The sequence below is a fragment of the Pararge aegeria genome, chromosome 18, assembly GCF_905163445.1.
Source record: "Pararge aegeria chromosome 18, ilParAegt1.1, whole genome shotgun sequence".
NCBI classification, from domain to species: domain Eukaryota; kingdom Metazoa; phylum Arthropoda; class Insecta; order Lepidoptera; family Nymphalidae; genus Pararge; species Pararge aegeria.
The window spans coordinates 17029569-17048126 of NC_053197.1; the positions used below are offsets into that span (position 1 = coordinate 17029569).

General features: G+C 37.4%; 1 protein-coding gene across 1 annotated transcript; it reads left to right on the top strand.

Annotated features, from left to right (window-relative positions):
• Nucleotides 1–12076: 12076 nt before the first annotated feature.
• Nucleotides 12077–12550, top strand: LOC120631707. The gene has a single exon (XM_039901387.1). It carries the CDS (start codon nt 12077–12079, stop codon nt 12548–12550), a length of 474 nt encoding a protein of 157 aa, XP_039757321.1.
• Nucleotides 12551–18558: the final 6008 nt, after the last annotated feature.

Consider the following 18558-nt stretch of genomic DNA (forward strand, 5'->3'; position numbering starts at 1 on the left):
AAAAGCGGGAGAATCTTTACGGTGTAATATATATTTTCTTCAATCTCTGTATACACCATACAGATCCTCCTCAATGTACTCTTTGCGCACATTTCGCTCCAACACATATACATCACACAGATACATCTGCTTTTCGCGGAGTGTAGCAAATTAAGTTTTATGTTCATTGTATATCATGTAATTCCGCAAAGTAACTCCTGCTTCTATCCAAAATATAACAATGCTTATAACATGTTATTTCAGAAACTTCTAAGCGAACCATAAAACTGAGAGCTGTTCCCCAAACTACAACTGTGCTTATATTCAAATTTGCTGACCTCCGTGCCCGGCCCCATATTATTTCCTTCTATGCCGATTAGTCTGAGTTTTGGGCGAGGCCAAAATTGAACCTAATAGAGCCAGTTTTACTGAGGTTAGCCTTTACTGAGGTGTCACAAGGTGACTTTCGAAATCTGGTTTGTTAATAATACCACACTGTATTACGGTTCTTAAATTATAATCCAAGTTTAAGAAAAAAATCCATCTTTAGTCATGATTTACTACACTACACACATATATGAGTCCTACTCATATGAGTGTGCTGTGGTCTAGTCGAGACACCGTAAATCAGACCGTGATAACCGACACCGTGGTTTCAACAGACCGGCTCTAGAGAGTCAAGACCTTCAGCCAGGATTTTTTATAAGCTTCCGCTTATTAAAAATGCCGCTTATAAGCTTCCGCTTATTAAAAATCCTTCTTTGGGGAACACCCAAAATATAGGGAGGCGGGTAGGGTTGTAAACCAATATAATATAACCTTCCATAGCCTAATTTATGAGGTATAACTTCACAGTAAACGATCACACCTAACGCCAGTGAATTTTATACCGTTAACCGTATTTTAATAAAGCTCAGTGATTCTAATCAATGAGAAGTCAAAAGAGTGCAATATGAGTATAGATCAGAGAAGCGCCATTGACGCATCCATTTGTTACTTTACCTTTTATTTATTGGATAAGCACACGCTAAACAATTCCGGTAAAAATATAGCTCCACGGACCCACTCCGGCTGCGGGTGGCCGCCCGCGCCAGAACTAATCCAAAGAACGATAAAGTCCATGGAACGCGTCGCCAGCCACCTACAGCCCGCCACAATGCTGCCTCTAACCTTACTAACGTGTGCATCACTCGAGTTAAACTTAAGACCTCACTTCACCTGGCCAGTGGGGGCAATGCAGAAGCTGTTTAGTATTAGTAGAGTTTTTAGTGACAGAGTCCTCCTCCAAGGAAGTACTGCCGTTCAGCAGCACAGCTGTTGATCACCACAGGACGGCATTTTGTAGGATGTGTTCCTTGGACGTGTGCTGTGTTGCTCTGTAGCAGGTAGGCCATCTGCCTAAAAATATCATTGTGACATTACTTACAGCAGTTTTCCGAGACTGTACGGCGGTAAACAGTTAACTACCAAGATAAATCTAGTCTTTGATCTAAATTGGACCAGTATTCAGTCGAGTATAATATTTTGTTGTTATTCGAAATGGAAAATATGCATACGTCGTCCATGAGACTGTCTTAGAGAAGAGAGAAATGCCAATGAAGAAGTCCTTAAAAGTTTTCACTAAGACATTGATAATTTGGGGGGACTGTTCGTTAAACTTCAACAAAGGCAGCGCCTAAGAATACGCTGACACTGGGGTAGTAGAAAATAAATACCTATAAACTTATAGCTCGACCCGTATATTGAGTCAAGGATCTCAAATCTGTAGTCAACTATGCTTCCTGCTCATCCAACGAGGTTTGGCTTATACGTTGTGCAGCATACAAATATACAGACAGACTATTAAAATTGTATATCAATAGAGATTATACATAGGTGTAAAGCCATTAATTAAAAGTGTCACGGTCCGCAGCGTAATTTGCATGATGACCCGATGACTCCGAGCAAGGCGTTACGATAAAATATTGATAAGCCGGCTTTGTAGGACACCTGACATATTGCTTCCACACATATTTTGTTGAATTATTAATTCAGGTGGGCTGCTAAAGCTGCGGGGCTACATACAGTTTCGAGATTATTCTTTAATTTTTTTTTAATTATAGTAATAACAAGCTTCTAGACTTCAGAAATGGGGCTTAAGCTTCGCAAGTTAACAATTTTTAATCCTTCCACGGGAACTATTTCAGAGATCAGTATAGAAAGTACATGTCCTTTTCCACAGCATAGGTGACATGCATACCAAATTTGATCAAAATCCGTTCAGCCATTTTTGCGTGATTAAGTAACAAACATCCATACGTTCACGTGTAAAATATTAGTAGGATTGACGGACAAATCAGACAGTCTACCTGATGGTAAGTGGAAAACCATCGCCCATAGTCAGAGGGACACTTTACTGGGCATGCAATGGACACATCTTGCAAAGTGCCGCCCTATGTCTATCAAACTGAAGCGTCAGTGTTTAGCCTCATAGGCCTGTAACTACATACGCAACCACGTCCTTCAGACCGGTACACAACGACGCTGCATGGGGGTCAGAAATAAGCATGGCGGTAGTTCTTCCCCGGACGAACTCTGCCACGAAAGTTCTACTTCTACTACTATAATGGTTCCTCCCTCCGAGGTACGAGAAGCTTCTGAGTAACCTCCACACGCCGGGTGAAGTGGATTAGCAAAAGTTTAACTCGAAGCACCCTTATATCAGGTTTAAGGCAGCTTTGTGCGGGCTGTTGGCGACTAGCGATACTACGCCACGGACACCACAAACGCCTATCGTCCTTGGCGTTTTTCTGGGTGACCAACTCCATCAGCAGCTGGGCGGAATAGGGTTCTTAGAAGCTATATTTTAATCGGGATCGGTTAGTCAGTCACCAAGCCCCAAATTAGATCATCTTGGGGTTGAAGTCGCTAGCATCCTTGTCGGCATCTTAGGGTGAGACATAGCCTTGAGGACCTTCCCTAAAAAAAGTTATTTATTTAGGAGACTTTATTGCACAAATTTTGAAACAATACAAAAAACATACAAGAAAGAGAAAAATAATTGATATAAATACTGTTGTGTGAAAAGGCGGTCTTATTGCAAAAGCAATCTCTAACAGATAACCCTTGGTGAAAGTAATTAAAAATATGAAAGCAAACCTTAAAACATAAACACGCAAAAAAAGGAGAATACTACAATGGAAATATAAATTAAAATATATATATAAATACTGATAAATTTACTAATTCTTATATGTGTATATAAGAATTAATAAATTTACTTCTGGTAACCGGATTAAACCGACGGAGCCGAGGAAACATACATACCTTTATCACATTTATCAGCATATAACCGTCCACTGCTGGACTCAAGGCGTCTCCTTGACCTTGGGCAGGGTTTGCCCACCATCAGCACACTGCGCGCTGGGAAGAGGGAAGACATATATACCTTTGTCACACTATCCAAAGTAAATATAACCAAACCGCAATTACAGGGCAGACAAGGATATTATAAATTTCTCAATTTAATCTCCTAAAGGACACACCTTTCTACGATTAAATTTAAATACATTAATCGCTTGTTTCCGGTCCGAACCACTTGTGAGTTACCGTCTCGTTTGATCCCAGCAGTTCTTAGACACAGGTCGACTGTGTCACAAGTATTTTACATATAACATATTATACAAATACACATATAGTATACCGTATAATATATAAGAACAATGGGAAATAAAACCAGTGTTAGTGGTAGTTAGTGAATGGATTTTAAGCTGGGGTCACCTGGGAACGGGTTACCTACCATTAATTTAAGGTAATTAATTACAATATACTTAATATATCTAAGTTAACTTCATCTTGTGAATTGTCATGTTTTCTTGTTAAAGTGACTTATAGGCCACTAAAAAGTTTCAAGGTAAAAGTTAAGAACCTATTTGACGATAATGTTTTCTGCAGTGCTACCCCAGGCAATGATATTTAAGATAAAAATAAAATATAAGTAATATAAATAGGAAATTAAACAAATATAAATAAATAACTATATATTACGACAATACACATATCGCCATCCAGCCCCAAAGTAAGCGTAGCTTGTGTTATGGGTACTAAGATGACTGACGAATGTTTTTATGAATAATATACATAAATACTTATAATATACAAAAAAATTGTGTGCGTGTAACCCTTACGCGCGATTGAAGTAAAACTTTTATTATTATTTATTGATGAAAGAGTAAAATGTTTCTGGGACTCCGCCATTTAATTTAATATTCACTATAAATAAATAAATAAATATACTACGACAATACTCACAACGCCATCTAGCCCCAAAGTAAGCGTAGCTTGTGTTATGGGTACTAAAGGTGTCTGATGAATATTTTTATGAATAAATATACAGATAAACATTTTCCAGTTGTGGGAATCGAACCCACGGCCTTGGACTCAGAAAGCAGGGTCGCTGCCCACTGCGCCAGTCGGCCGTCTATTACTATTTCAATTCATTAATATTGCTTTCACATTTTATATTTATTTTCATTTGTTAAATAGAATAATTGGGAGTAGAAAATTGAAAGTTAGATCAGCACATGTAAATATAACCTTGTCATTGAATATAATAGAACCTTGTCATTGAATCGTTAGAAAATGTATTAAATATATTATCAAAATTAAGCTTAATTTGCTATAGGTACTCCGCGAAAAGCAGGAGAATCTGTATGGTGTAATTTATAATTTCTTCAACCCTTATACTCCACACCAAACAGATCTTCGGCAATGTACCCTCTACGCACGTTTCGCTCCGAAACCGGAGCATCCTCAGGAGATGTTGACTTTACAATGAATAATTGTTAAGTCAACATCTCCTGAGGATGCTTCATCAATATATACTATATTCAGTCATAACTTTACCTTTGCCGTATCCGTTGTTCTATATACCAAATAGGTAGTACTTAGCTAAGGGGTATTAATTCGGACTGACGGTATTCAAAGCATTCGATTCCCGGCTTTGGTATTACAATTCCGTCAGACAGACAGTCCTTATCCTTCATTCTGTCCATCGGTCTAGTTCTGGAATTAATCAGCTTACTTACGAGCTTTTGGTTTTGATTAAAATTTCGTATGCCAAAAGGGATATTGCAGCTTCTGACTAATTAAGCATTCTAGGTAACCCAGAGGATTTTCAAAGCGGTTTTGTGGCTTGCTTAATCCGTTAAAATGATTAACTCTTTAATTTGTATTTCTCAGGATGTCAGGAATGTCATTTCCGCTGAACGAATCTTTACTTAATCTTAACTTATACTAAAAAACAATTGTTATAAAGAATCACGTTTGAACCTTAAAGTTTACCGGGATCTACAATATCATATGTCCTGAACTGTATGCCACACATAAGTATTGAATTTCATGCGAGCTATCTTTGGTGCAGCGGTTGAGCCAAACATAGGTAGGAAACAAATAAACAAACTGACACTTTTACTTTTGTAATATTAGTGTTTTTTGCACTTTAAAGAATTTTGGCTTTTAAGCCGCGGCTAGTTTAGCCATACGCTTGATTTGAGCCCGCATATCTCTAGCTGCCGCGGCTGGAATTAGGGTCTCCACACACGAAGCAAACAGTCCCCTAGCAATCCGTCGCAAGCATCATTGCAAGCGATGTATCGCGCTTGTATGTCCATAAACAAATAATAAATAAATAAAAGACCGACACCCGCATAGTACCTACGCTACGGGACACGTACCTTATAAAGTGACATGAGTCACTTGATTTAATTTTGCATGTGGTTTTAGGGCTTTTAGGCTGATAAGTCTCAAAGCTATTTAGTAATGTGCCTCTAAAGCCTCTGAAGTATGATTTTGGTTTTCATTGACAAGTTGTATATGTCTTCAAGATGCAAGCTATCAATGTAAAGTTTCGGTAAAATCAGTTTCGTTGTACATAGCAATCCATTGAAAGCAGTGGTAATGTTACCTAAAGTATTTTGCGTTTAGTAAAGTATCTTATGTAGCGAACAAACAAACAGGCATACTTTTAAATTTATAACAGTTGTTTGCAAAGAGCTTACACTGTGGATTGATCATTACGATATTAAAGATAACTAGATCTATTTTCTGATATCGTCTGCGATGAAGTAAATCATTCAAGCTTTCCAGCATCTCTAACAAAATAGAAAAATAAATGTTATAATGTAAATTGTTGACGTTGTAAAAGAGCAACTACTTAGTTTCTCGCTTGCTCTTCTTCTGGGTAGAGTCTGCCGTCCGAAGCGGTGGTAGAGTACAAACGGACGGACTTGATGTATAAGAGTGTTTATAAAGTAGGCCTACTGAAACGACTCGACGAACCGTCCCATGTGTACCTTTATAACGAAACGCAAATCGAAGTCGGCAGGTCTGTCACTGAATAGACAAAGGCAATCAACACGCAATCGAGATATGCGGGTTCAAATCCCGACGATTTTCCGATTTTAATAAATACTTTTGGCATTTTCCATGTAAAACTTCTTTAGACGCGACAAAATCTGAGTTACTCCCTAACTCAGATTTTTTTCTGACAAGGTAACGCTTACGTCAGGACGTCTGTGTAGTTTCCGCTATTTAAATTTATAATTTGGATTGATCGTAAGTATATGATATATACTCCATGCTTCTTGACTTATGCGCCAGCTAGTCCATTTATTTCCAATATTTTCAAACGGATCAAATGTGAATAAAGATTCAAAAGTTTAAAAAAATAATTTAAATTCAAAGTTTTTTGAAAATCTCTAAAATGCTTGTTTATTTATTACTTTTGTAATAAATAAATTATTAATACATTTTCTGACGATTGCGACATTCTATAATGTTGAATGGCAAGGTTATATTGACATGTGCCGATCTAACCTTCAATTTTCTACTCTCAATTATTCTATGTAACAAATGAAAATATTTATAAAATGTGAAAGTTATATTATGAATTTTGAATAGAATATAAAATTAAATGGTGAATATTAAATGAAATTTCGGCATCCCAGGAACTTTTTACTCTTTAATCAATAAATAATAATAAAAGTTTTACTTAAATCGCGCGTAAAGGTTACACACACACACTTTTTTTATTTAATTGTTAATCTTCCCTTCTTAGGTCGGCGATTCGAACCCTCCTAACGAATGTAGTTATCACCATCATCTCACAATAATGATAACATATATATACAGTATAAAGCGGTCATATCCCAATGACGAATGAAGTTGACAAATTTAGTTATTGCAATGAACTCACTTCTTTGTCATATTTTACATGTAATGTACGCATCAAAAGTATTATCTATGTGCCTATTTGAATAAAGAAATATTTGACTTAAATTTACCTAATTTTCCCTTCCTGAAATTGGACCTCCCATTGGTAAGGTCATAGCGCTCACTACTTCTCTAGGCCTTCCTAGCTAGCTTCCGTCAAAAAGCTAACTAATTAACTTTTTTTTTATTATTTCAAAAGGCGGGACGAACGGACTTGCGTTGGACCAAAATCTTACATACGACGTTCTTGCCTAAAAGCAATCTAATAATTCTTGTCTAAAAGAAACCCAGGTTGTAATTACTATAAAGGTTGTTCCGAACCTTTAAAATATTTTTGAATTTTTTATACCTAGAAGAACTGACGTAATATGGCACCCTAGGAGGTCACTTGTGTAAAATAATAAACTGAACCTACAAAATGCTAATCAGCGTTTAAAATCGCGCTCAAGTTAGTTTGTCAAGGTTTCTTTAAATTACTACACTAATTTTTGATATCACTTTAATGGTTTAAGAGATTATTTCGAGTAGTGGATCATTGCACAGTTTATGTTTCTAGTCCTATGGGATCTAAACTAATATAACAAGTATATAAGCGAAGTTTGATTATTTGTTTGTTTGTCCTTACTTTACGCCCGAACTAAGCAACCAATCTACTTGAGTTTTGGCATAGAGTTAGTTAAAATTACGGAGAGTAACAGAGGTTTATTTTTTCCGGAAAATGAAGAGATAAACATAAACCACATAAACCATAATAAACGCAGACAAAGTTGGGCAACAGGTAGTATACAATAAATATAACTTGACCCAACTGAAAATCCTACCGGGCATAAGCTCGCCAAACGTTAATAAAATATTAAAGAGTAATTAATATGATATGTATATGTGTAATTAAGGCATAAAGCTGATTAACACGCTATCGACATGTCGCACGACATGACGCTCTGGCGGTACACGATATAGACAGAAACAACGGTATCGTTTTGCAACTACTTGACCACAAGCGCACAAACTTACGGCTCGTTTTCGCTACACTAAACGAAAGTTACTGTTTTATTTTTCTTTCCTTACTTACTATATATGAAACCTTACATATGAAATTGGCGTTGTAGCGTACTGGCCAATTTCATATGTAAGGACCTGATATTATAAAAACATTTTTGTTACTTTGTCCTTCAATCGAGCTGCAACAGGCAACGAGTTATCACAATTCTATGCATATAAGTAGTTTATGGGTATTATTATTAAATAGGCATAACGTTGGAACAGTTCAGCAGTGTTTTATCATTTTCATCATTTATCATCATCATCATCATCTTTGATATTTTGCAGCTACTACATGAGCATTACAACGGTATGCCACGTTAACTATGTAGGTACACTGCTGATTTAGAACATGACCAGTCTTTTAAGTAGCCGACGGCCACCTTCCGGCATTAGCGGGCAGCCGCAATTAAAACGTCCTGACTATTTGAGCGAACTAACTGTTCTAAATCTATCTCTTTTGACATACTAAGGCACACATCAATATTATTGACAATATTCTGCATATTGACAATACTATTGCCTGTGTAAGTATAGGGCGTATTGAAAAGTTGAAGTAGGTACTGGTAAAAAGAGAAGAATGATTCCAGGGCTTCGGGAATCATTCTTCCCGGGACTAGCTACAAGCGCATTGTGCAAGGGAGGCACCGCTGCGTTCCTTGGAGATCCTGGAGCCTCCCAATATATACTGAGGCTGGCTACCGAGGGGGGTTTACTGGGTAGAAATCACCACATAACCCGAATCCTCCTGCAGATAATCGGGTATCTTTTAAGAAGATTTCCCCCTCCCCGTCAACAAAAAAAAGCCACAGGTAAAAAATACTGTCAAAAATATTCACTGCTTTACGATTTGTCTCAATGCTAATTTCCTTCATGTAAAAAGAACCTTACGAGTTACGGCTATCGATAAAAAGTTTTGAAACAAAAAGTCTCTAGTGTGTCCTTACGAGATGTGAACTCTCCCTGACGAATCATCAATCTGTCTCCGCTGTGATTCGCGTATCACAGCGTGATGAGCTGTCGCGTGATAGCGATTATATCGCGTTATATCACCCGCCATTTGTCAGCGATGTGCTATCGTGTAAAATAACGCCATAGCATAATAAATACGTTATAAGTATTGATCATCAAATAATTAACGGCTGCTTTAATTAATAAAATTAACTGATCATCATCATCATTACGAACCCAATACCAGTCCACTGCAGGGCAAGTGTCCCGCAATGGGAAGGCCGAAGGGGTTAAGGCCGTAGTCCACCACGCTAGCCCAGTGCGGATTGGTGGACTCCACACACCTTTGAGAACATTATGAAGAACTCTCAGGCATGCTGGTTTCCTCACGATGTTTTCCTTCACCGTTAAAGATGTTATATTTTAATTTCTTAAAACGCGCATAACTTAGAAAATTAGTAAATTAAACACATAGATGGCACTTTTGATGCGTTCATAATTAAATGAAAAAGTTGGTCGACATTTAGCATCAACTTGGACATTCACATCAACAAAAATGTTAAAGAAACCTAGTAATTTTTTTATTTGATTCCATTATCAATTTGAGACTAAAAAAGTACTTGAGTTACTGTTGTTTTTTTGGAAATTTTATCATTCATCCATTAAAAAACTCCACCAGATTTTAGACAGTTCTAGGATGATAGAAAATAAGTCAAGAACGTAAAGTGTCACTTTCCCGACACTAATCGCGTGTAACAAAGCGAGATCTCGGGAGTGTCGCGAAAGGGGTAAATTAAATAACACGCGCTGTCACTTGTCACGTCGACACCCGTCGCGTCGCGTCGTTTGTCGCGCGCGAGCTACATTTGTCACGTCGACGCTGATGCTGGAATTCGCTCATTGGGACTCATCGCGTGACAATGAACAAGTGATTACAAACTGTCGACAAGATCGACTCATTAATATCATACTAACTGATGCCCATGACTTCGTACATGTATTTTGCGGTATTTTAAAACCCTTCGGAAACCATTAGCCCAATATAATATATGCACTATTGAAACGTTAATTCTGTATGTTTGAAAAGCAAAAAGCGGTGATACCCTAGCGGCTAGGACACTTTCGGGGCGCCGCAAACGCACTTATGTGCGTTTTAAGCAATTAAAATCTATTGATGGCCGAGTGGCGCAGTGGGCAGCGACCCTGCTTTCTGAGTCCAAGGCTGTGGGTTCGATTCCCACAACTGGAAAATGTTTGTGTGATGAACATGAATGTTTTTCAGTGTCTGGGTGTTTATCTGTATATTATAAGTATTTATGTGTATTATATTCATAAAAAAATATTCATCAGCTATCTCAGTACCCATAAAACAAGCTACGCTTACTTTGGGGCTAGATGGCGATGTGTGAATTGTCGTAATATATTTATTTATTTTTATTTAAAATATCACCTGCTTTAACGGTGAAGGAGAACATTGTGGGAAAACCTGTATTCCTGAGCGTTCTGCATAATGTAATCAAAGGAGTGTGAAGCCCACCAATCCGCACTGGGCCAGCTTGATGGCTTTCAGCCTAAACCCTATCTAATTGTGTGAGAAGACCCATGCCCTGGAGTGGGCCGGTTGATCTGATCGTCTGCGGGAAACAAGCAATTACAACAATTCAAAATTTTGGCAATATCGGTTTAGCTCTAAAGCGTAGGTCCTATCATAATAGATAGGACCTACGCTTTAGAGCTAAGACCCTTAAGTCTGTGTTTTTTTGTGTTTTCCTTTCCTTGATTGGGTTGCCTGGCAGAGATCGCTTTTTAGCGATAAGGCCGCCCATTGTACCTGTGTTTTATTGTGTTGTTTTTGTTTATAATTTAATTTCTGTTAGGTGTACAATAAAGTGTATTTTCATTTCATTTCATTTCATTTCATAGGCTTTTTTTTATCCCCAGCACGGCTAGCAAAGGCAGGTGATAAAAATGATATCCCCAAATTACAACCCCTGAAAAAAGAAACAATTAACGTGTAAACCTGCCAGAGAACAGAAACCGGTAATTGGATAAGTTTACCCCAGACAGTGGATGGTTCAAATTCAAATTCATTTATTTGCTTAAAACATGACAAAATATGATACATGTTTAGTCGCAGTCTACGACATGTAAATCTTAAAGTATCTATGTAGGTATATTATTTTTATAATAACATCACCACTAAATTGCAAATATCCACAAAGTAAACAAACAAAAAGACACAAAATAATAAGAAACACATCAAACATTCAATGCAAATTAATTTGAAATGCTGTATGCATTACAAATAAAGATTCAGTTTTTCAATCATTGCTTTGTTTCGGCAGTGCTCTGAATTCATACACGCATATATCCTTAATCATCGCCTGTAATCTTCACCTGAAATGCATGCTTTTCGTGATAATGTGAGATACCATTCGGGCTGCACGTCCATGTACGTCACACGTTACATTTGACATCAGCGTCTACACTCCACGACATGAGATGAACACGAGCACTACACCAGTCAAGTGTTTAAATTTTTATCTTACCGCGCAAATCAATGTCTGCAACCTTGTAATACGTTTAGATATTGATTAAGTATACTTAGGTTTAAGTTTTTTTTATTTCTCAACAAGTTAGCCGTTGACTGCAATCTCTCCTGATAAGTAATGTTACAGTCAGAGATGGCAGTGAGCGAACCTGTAAGGGGTATGACCAAAGACATACCACCTAATTATCGCACCAGAACTATATATCTAAGTGATAGAACCTAAGACCCCACACTTATTAAATCACAGAATTCTAGCAAATCCAAAAAAATCTTTTTACTATATTGTCTTTTCCGTTGTTACAGATGACGAAGTACCTTCTCCTTATTATCGCTGTCACAAAAGTCTACGAAGTCGCAAGTCTGCCGAATCATTATCAAAAATCTAAAGAACTACAATCCCCACTTGTCATACATCACGAATCGCATCCTACAAATACCATACCCCAATTAACGAGGAAGAAGAAGGGCCCGAACTTACCGTACCAGTTCCTCGTACCGAACCTGCACGTCATCCCGATATCACATCAAATTCATACCGACAACGCAGGAACCCAACGTAATGTTACACAACAGTTAATACCGGTTTTAATACCGTTCCACAGTTACGTCCATGATTTAACCGTGATACCTTTGCACAGGGTCAGTGAGAGGTCGGGTGGGTACAGGATGAGTGAGGAAGTGGACAGGTTCCGCAATCCTTTAGGTGGGTACGGAGTGGGGTGGCCCTTTGGGGGGCACGGGGCTGGCCACGGGTTCCATTACACGTATTATATTTAAGTTACAAGTTTTAGTTAATGTACTTAATAAATTATTAACTTATGCTTATTGATTTTCTTTTCTACCCTAGATCATCAGCATAAACCCAACTAATGACATTCCTTTCTTCTTCCTGAGTCGCTTCCTCATTACTAGGAATCGTGGCTGCTAAATGTTATTACCCCTTCATTATGTGTATGTATATTGTTGTATGTGTATGTGCTTCCCTCACCAGCAGGGCTAGTACAGGCAGGAGACAAACATTATATCCCCTGACAGGGGATAAATTTTTATCCTTGGTGATATAGTTGTCTCCAGCCTATGCTAGCCGTGCTGTAGCCTCAGTACAAGATTTGCTCGGTCGCAATCGAGGAGTCGTTTTCAAGTATGGAAATACTTGAACATCGGAGTAAAATAAATCTTATTTCAATCATTTTAAATCTCAATTTTACCTACAATATTTTAGCTCGGTGTTTTGATAGGATTATTGTAAAACAAAAATTAGATAGAAATTCAGGATTTGCGATGCTAAAATAAGTAACTTTAGGTACATTTTACTTTGACGACATAGAGTTTGATACACTCAATTGTAAGCGAACCAATCTTGTACTAAGGCTAATTGTCCGTCCAACATTTCGGGCTACGTCTACGTGGCCTCTTACCCTTAAAATTGTGAGCATCAGCTTTTCTATGCAGCTCGAGTCTTTCCTGGTCAAATATGACCGAAGTACTTGAGAGTTTTCCGCAGTTAGATGGTTAAAATTCGAGTCTGCACGCCCAGCTTTTTTAATATTGAGACGTTCGTCCTGCGCTCGATCTAGGTGATGTTCAGCATTCGCCTCCAGCACTACATCTCAAAAGCATGTATCCTCCGGTCGGTGGCCTCGGCTCCAGAACGAAAGACGGAGAAGATGTGTGGGCGTACTAGGAGTATTAACGCTAGTTTTAACCAAAATTGGGCTAATCGTCGGCCACCTGCTGGTTGGGTATAGGCTGGGCATAGCCTCTCTGACAGAAAAGACAACTGAGATCAATGGCTCAAAGTGCCCACCGACGCACAACGAAATGTACGCAATAATCGCATCCGTACCACTGACTTTTCGAAGTCATGTGCGTTTTTAATCTAAGCTTACATTTAAAAATCGCTTGCTTTAAACGTTGAAGGAAAACATCGTGAGGAAACCTGCATGCCTGAGAGTTCTCCAGAATGTTCTCAACAGCATGTGAAGTCTACCGTGTCCTGTAGTGGGCCGGTAATGGCTTGATGATGATGATATATTAAACATGACCAGGTAATGCAAAACACTAGACCAACGACGTACACAATGATCCAAAAAAAAATTTCAGCCGGCACTAAGGCGTGGTCTACACTCCATGACCTTCACGCCAGTATCGTTAAAACCTTCCGATTATTGTATTATATAACATAACATAACATAAGCCGAACTTCAAGGTTTCGCCACTTCCCAAATAGTACCTGTAACTAATTGGAAAATGGAAATAGACTACAGTGGCCCATAATTGACCTTAACCAATTGATGCTGCGGGTACCACTTTATGTTCGTGTTAGCTAGTAGCCCATATACATACTAAACAATATGTTTTTCCTAGCTTGCTTCCTTAAGCTATGAGTCAACTGAAATACTTTTGTTGTACCATAATATCTACATACATATTATGTACTACCCGTTCAGATACTTATTAAAATCATCAGCTACTTATTATCCAAGAAAAAAGAAACTTTATGTTTAATTATGAATTGCTCTTACTTCATAGCTAAACATTAACTAGACTGTGAGATGGTGATAACAAAAAAGCCTGGCTAAGTTTGTTGTGGGCTCTTCTTAGATCAGGGCGCGTTTGGGAACCTTCTAGCTTTAGTTTTAAGTTAACGAATGCTGTTATCACCATAACTAACATGAGTGTAACATGTTAAATGTATGAACGCTTCATAAATGCCTGTAATAAGGTCTACATGAATAAATCATTTTTGAATTTGAATTTAAATCGAGTGACAACATAAACTCAAACTGTAAAATAGGCATGATGACAGTAACAAACACTCGCTACGATATTGTATTTGTCTAATGATATATGATTTATGAATTCTAAAAAACGTATTTTTCTTATATTCGAAGATAATATATAATTAATAATTAATAATTATAATAATATATAATAATTGATAATTATTTTCAATGAATAAAACTGCAAAATCTAGCGATCCGCCATGACAGGTGAATCGCCGAATTTAAAATTATTTCAGTACCAGTAGCGATTTCAATGTATTAGCTGCTAAGTTATCAATTCCCAAAACAATAATTTAAAATTAGAAGTATATATGGACCATGCAAATATAAAAACTCTAATTTGACGTCATGAGTGCGGCCATGACACCCAGCGAAAAATTTGCATTTTTATATTTTTATCAACAAAACCTTTAATGTCTACAGTCCATATCCCTAATGTTCCCTATCCCTACTAATATTATAAATTTCAATGTAAGTTTGTTTGTTAGGCTTTTACGCACAAACTACTTAACCGATCCTCATGAAACTTTGTTCACATATTCTTGGCACTGTTAGAAGTAATATAGGATTATTTTTATCCCGACATTAAGCTCTGTTCCTTTGGGATAGGGGATGAAAGTATTTGACGATTTTACACCATAACTCCGACAAATTATAACCGATTTAAATAATTATTTTTGTACTATAGAGGTTATTTAAGGCTTATCCTATACTGAATACATTAATTTTCTTTAGAACTACAACTAAATTGAATGCCACATCAAAACAAATCATACGCAGACAAAGTCGCGGGCAATAGCTAGTAATAAAATATTTATTATATAAAAAGAAATAGATTTTTTTTTTAAATTTCGTTTATATATATTGTTGTTATTAACATTTTTCATTTTTATTTTCTTCATTCTGGTGTTCCTACAATCACCACACGGCATGTGGTAATTCGAAACCCTAGTAAAATAAAGAGTATATGGATATTCACCGAGTCAATACTCCGATTGGGATCTAAAGTCAACGTTTTCGCCGTTTATCACTTATCAGTACCGTTAGGCGTGCTCAGGTACTTGGTTGCCTTTATATATCCATGCCTGCGTCGATCCTCGCAGTGAGCGCCCCGCAAGCAACGTGCAAATAAATATTACGGAAGCCCTTTAAGTATTAAATCTCATCTCAATCCAGTTATATCAACATTTCTAATTACTCAAAAATCATAGAAGTGTTAATGTGTAGAAACTACAAAATCTCCTGTAACTCGAATAGTTAAAATGTAAGTTTTTACTCATTAATAATTATTTACTAAAAATAACTCAAAAAATAGCTACATGATTTTAATTTGATTTTTTGTCATTAAATAAGTAGTAGATACTTAATGAATAAAAAAAATTCAATTGCTTGTACTAAGGTGCGTAGGCGTGGTAGAGTCATTACGAACAGACATACTTTACGTTTGATTGTTCTACATAAGCTTGATATAAATTAAGTTTAATTTATATTTTGTATTGATTATAAAAAAAATTAACACTGTAATATTAATTCTAATATATCCTTATTAATACTCCTTTGAAAAATAATATCCAAAAAACAGGGAGGGAATTAAAAAGCTCTCGAATTCCTCCCTCAAAAAAATAATTGAATAATTATTCATTGATACCGGCCCTCTACAGGGCACGGGTCTCCTCGGGAATGAGGGTTTACCGCGCTGGCCAAATGCGGATTGGTAGTCTTCACACCCCTTTAAGAACGTTATGGAGAACTCTCAGGCATGGAGGTTTGGTTCACGATGTTTTCGTTCACCGTTGAAGCAAGCGATATTTTAAACTTCTTAAATTAAAAACGCACATAACTCCGAAGAGTTATAGGTGCGTGTCGGGGATCGAACTCCGTCAACCTTTTAATTTGCCGTTTAGTTTTTCATGTGTGCAATCGATACCTATTTGGTAAATAAATATAGTTACCAAATATCGATGGCCAAATAAATACAGTAGGTAAGTTGAACATTTCGTATCTTCATTTTATTTTCATAATTCTAAGGAATTATCCACGGATAAAGCCTCAAACGGTCTATAAGCGGTGATAGCCCAGTGGGTAGGAGCTCGACTTCACTTTCGGGGGGCCGAAGTCGAATCCCAGCACGCACCTCTAACTTTTCTAAGTTATGTGCGTTTTAAGTAATTAATGTCACTTGCTTTAATGGTGAAGGGCAACATCGTGAGGAAACCTGCATGCCTGAGAGTTCTCCATAATGTTCCCAAAGGTGTGTGGAGTCCGCCAATCCGCACTGGGCCTGCGTGGTGGACTACGGCCTTAACCCCTTTTCACTGTGGGAGGAAAACCGTGCCCTGTAGTGGGCCGGTAATGGGTTGATATGATGACAGCATCAAAACCAGACCAGACCAAAGGAAATTTAGAAGTTATATTATACTCTCAAATTTTTTCTAATGACAATGTGAGATGGTGATAACAAAAAGAACACCCGGCTAAGTTTGTTGTGGGCTTCTTCTTAGACCAGGGCGCGATTGGAACCCTCGTAGCTTTAGTTTTAAGTTTACGATTGTAGTTATCGCCATCACTACTCACTGCTATGTACACATTTTGTATATAATAACGCTTCAAAAGTGCCATCTATGTGCCTATTTGAATAAAGAAATATTTGACTTTGACTTTGTAAAAATTATCTCTGCTCGGGATCAAACCCGATACCTAATTTGTTTTTTTGTCCATCCTTCACGTCCTAATGAAGTCACCAATAAACTGGATTATTGGCACAGAGTTAGTTGAAAGGTCGGAGAGTAACATAGGATTTGTAAGTAACCCTTAAGACTACGTTGTGGACTTTAACTAAGAACCCGGGCAAGAGAAATGAGCTACTACTGAGTTCCTTGACGGCTGCTATCGGCAGAATCTGTTTTCCGAACCGGTGGTAGAGTCACCAAAAACATACATACTTGACGTTTCAAAAGTGCTAATAAAGAAGGCCTACTTGAAACAATAGAATTTTGAATTTTTGAATTTTGAATTTTCAAAGAAGACCTACATTCATTATTCTCCGAGATCTTCCAACAACAATCAAAATGATTACAATATGAGATTTAGGAGAATAAGCGTCTGTGTTACAGACTTCCATTACTCATCCTAAATTCAATATCTAGATAACAAGTAGATAAGATGTAACTCTCGCACTAAAGTCAAGGTCAATTACGTAGAACATCTAGTCTAGGCATTATTATCAACCTATCTCCAAATCAAATCGTCTTGTCATCTCTCTAAGCATATAATATGGTACACAAATCGATTATTCGTAGTATAGTGAAGCGATATTAGTGGTTAGGACTGACGCCTAACTTTCAGTGATACCAAGTTAGCGACACATTATTCGTCTCCGTTAACAATGTCTCCAGCGCCCCTAGTTTTATTTATTATAAGCTTAACTTACAGGTTAAGTAAATCTGCCTAAAATGAAAGAAGTTATCGAAATTTTGACGTTGTATTAGTTAGTAGGGAAGCATATTCTTAAGGCTTTTATCTGGTAGGAGGCTTCGGTCGTGGCTAGTTATCATTCCAGCTAGGCTAGCATGGGCAGGAGATAGTTCCCCGGGTAAAGGATACAGCTTTATCAACTCTCCGAGCATTGGCGCACAAATAATATACGTGCAAAAGGGGGTAGAGTGCTCTTATTAGATGTTGCCGTGGTTTAGCAGGTGGACACATTAATTTTATCTTTGTCATGGGATATAATCGCGGGATATAATTTTTGTCTCCTGCCTATAAAACCAATTGAAGTGCCAAAAAGGTTAACCCGGTAACATCTTAAGACCTGATCATGACCACACAGTGAGAATGCAGTCACTAGCTTAGTTGAATAAAAAAAAAGTAAGGCTACCTTTAGTTTGCTATTTAAAGATTCAGTAAACCAGCTTTTGTTAGGTATATTTACTTTGTGCCCGGATTATTTATCGTTTGTTATGATAGGTATATAGATAAAACACAAACATGGTTCTCGGA

Coding starts and splice junctions, on each gene's coding strand:
- LOC120631707 (XM_039901387.1), top strand. CDS start 12,077: ATGACGAAGTACCTTCTCCTTATTATCGCTGTCACAAAAGTCTACGAA.